General features: G+C 38.6%; 1 protein-coding gene across 1 annotated transcript in view; it reads left to right on the top strand.

The window, feature by feature from the left end:
• The first annotated feature begins 259 nt into the window (after window positions 1–259).
• Window positions 260–2,871, top strand: part of LOC107677593 (protein FAM131A-like) — an 11,911-nt gene continuing 9,299 nt past the window's right edge. Inside the window, exon 1 of the mRNA XM_016472540.1 lies at window positions 260–439. Within this exon, the coding sequence (XP_016328026.1) occupies window positions 386–439 (54 nt within the window). The 5' untranslated portion in view covers window positions 260–385. The remainder of the gene's footprint in view (window positions 440–2,871) is intronic.

The following is a 2,871-nucleotide window of genomic DNA, read 5'->3' as shown; positions in this document are numbered from 1 at the left end:
TCAAATACAGGACTTCTGTGTAAACGTGGCCACTGATTGGAGTAAGTACTAGATATGTGTAACTGAGTACCTACTAGTAATTAATGTAAGTACTACTTACATAAAAATATATTAGTTAAGTTGTAAATGTTAAGACGGCTTGCCATACATAGTACGATGCACTCATCGCTCAGGCTCTGTACGTGTGAAAGAGACGCGTGTGTCTTTAAGAGAGCCGCATTACAGGTGGGATGACGCTGTCTGAGAGACTCGGTGTGGTGGGGACGATGCGCTTCGTGGGTTAACCGCACTCATTTCTGCCCGTCTCTGATGCTCAAGAAAAGGTGGTGTCTATTATTCACTGCCGAAGACGGCTCCGCGATTCTTCTCTCCAGACCCAACGCTAATGCTGTATCCATGTGCAATGCTTTTGACAGCTTTACCCCAACTAAATCTAAAGGTACGTGTGTATTGAGTGTCACTGGCCAAACGCTCATCGATTTTCGCTTGCACCATCAATGTTTTTGGACTGTAATGCACGTGTTATTGCGCTGGTGTTGTTGAGATCGCAATAGGCCGTCACGTACAATGCGTGAATAATATCAGCGCTCGCCTGTTGCCAGGAAACAAACGCGCTGTTGCTGTTACACTGTTGTTTATGAAAATGAGCGGCTTGTCAGTCAATCAGTCAGTTCTGGGCAGCAGATAGACTTTTCGTGTGCTGTCGTGTCACCCTCACTTCTGTGATGGGATTCATTTATTAGGGCCTGATCCATTACTTAAAGCGCTCAGTTATCCGCAAAATACATCTGTTACTAATCGGTTATTTGTGGCAGTACGGTCATACACGGACTGCGTAGAAACAGATGGGCATTTCAGATCACTGATTGAATGATGCTAGTTTTTCATAATGAATAATGAAAATAATAATAATAATCGAACCAACCAAATCACTATAAACCCTGGTAGCTCTGATCTAGCGGCACATTTTATAGAGCTGTGCCTGCGTGTTGTGCATGGTCAATGGGAATTCATGATGCTCACGGGTTACCTGTTGCTATAACGACCGGACCTTAAATTGCGTTAACTGCATTGTGTTGCTTTCCATGAATTGAGCTCAGGTGGCCTGTTTTAGATGCGTTTTCCTTCGCTGCAACTACATTTTCTGTTGCAATTGCTGTAATATATTTGCCCTTACACGGCTAATTGTATTTATATTTATTTCACACAGACACGCTGCAGCTCTTTTCACTCAGATGAAACAAATCTCAATGCGTGACCTCTTTCCATCCCTGACAATTTCTCTGTATTTAATGTTTCCTGTTTATAGCGAAATCTTTTGTGTGCCCTATAGGCCATGCAGATTGATTTTGTATTTTTTTTTAATTTGTTATAAGTATCATACTCCAATGTTATTTTTTAGGACATGTATACCATGTTTTTTTTGGGCATGTACCATGGTAATACTATGTTTCTAGACATAGTGCCATGTAGGGATATGCCGGTATCAAATTTTCATGTTGCGATTAATTGCTAATGCTTTTATCACGGTATACGGTATTATCCCGGTATTGAAATTTAGTCTGTGCTATACGTGACAGAGTATACAAGTTATAGGCCTACTAAAATATGCGGACATAATTTTTTATACCATATAAAATAAGTAAAACAATCCTGTCAGTCGGGGTTCTGTATATCCGATAGATCCGTTATACCGGGTTTTTACAGTTAATCCCATGTCCAGGAAAATAAACACACACGGTCGGAGACAAGGCATATTAACACAAAGATGACCATTTCTGATAGAGTGATGTATATCTTAATAATTAGCTATTTACAGTGCGACGTCTGCATATCAATCTTGTTGTATACTGGATACAGCACTGATGTGCATCCTGGCGATAACATATGAAATGCAGGCTATTCAATAAATAAATAAAGCTTTGAAGTTGCCGGTATAGACGAAAACATCGCGGATGAATTTAGACATTAAAGTTTTTACATTGTAATGTAATGTAGGTCATCGTGTAGATATGTAATGTAGGTAAAAAACCCTTGCTACATGTACTGCGTTAGACTTCACTTAGACCAAGTCGCTGTGGATAACAGCGTCTGCAAAATGATCAAATGTAAATAAAAATATGAATTTATTCGAGACCTACTACAGCGCATGCGCGTAAAATATCCACTACGTAGTGGATATAGTCCAGCAACGTCATCGTGCTGCAGGCTGCAGCGAGGACAGACTCTTCTCGTCCACGCTTGTGTACACTAGAGTGCGGCACGCGTCTTTCACGCAGCATACAGCGGTGTTGTGCATTTTGACCAGTTGATGGGAAAAGTATTCTTAAAATGCATTCAAAATTCTGAATAATTTGTAATATATAATTATTCACGGTATTTAGATGTGCCCACGATAACAATATCGTGCATATTCATTACCGTGATATATCGCATTACCGAATACCGGCACAAGTCTAGTGCCATGGTAATACTAACTTTGTTTGTTTGTATTGGGCAAAGCATCAAGGTAATACCATGTTTTTTTTAGGACATGTATGCTATTCTACTACCGTGTTTTTGGACATTTATCATGGTAGGTTGCTTTTTTGAAAATAAAATTATTTTAAAATAATTTATTATATAATTAATTATATTAAATAAATTTTTTTTAATGTCCTTCCAAATTATTTCGTAGAACATGTTCTATGCTAATACCATGTTTTCTGGGCATACTATGTTTCTGGGCATAGTGTCATGGTAATGCTATGTTTTTGTGCTTGTTTTGGACATATGTCGTATGTCCGTATCAGTATGGTGCTTTATTTATTTATTCATTTGTTTGAAAGTAGTACCATGTACATTGTTTTAGGACATGTAATATTGTAATGC

The sequence above is a fragment of the Sinocyclocheilus anshuiensis genome, unplaced genomic scaffold, assembly GCF_001515605.1.
Source record: "Sinocyclocheilus anshuiensis isolate Anshui unplaced genomic scaffold, SAMN03320099.WGS_v1.1 scaffold1299, whole genome shotgun sequence".
In the NCBI taxonomy this organism is placed as follows: Eukaryota; Metazoa; Chordata; class Actinopteri; order Cypriniformes; family Cyprinidae; genus Sinocyclocheilus; species Sinocyclocheilus anshuiensis.
Note: the sequence above shows the minus strand (reverse complement) of the source record. Positions and strands in the feature narration are given on the sequence as shown.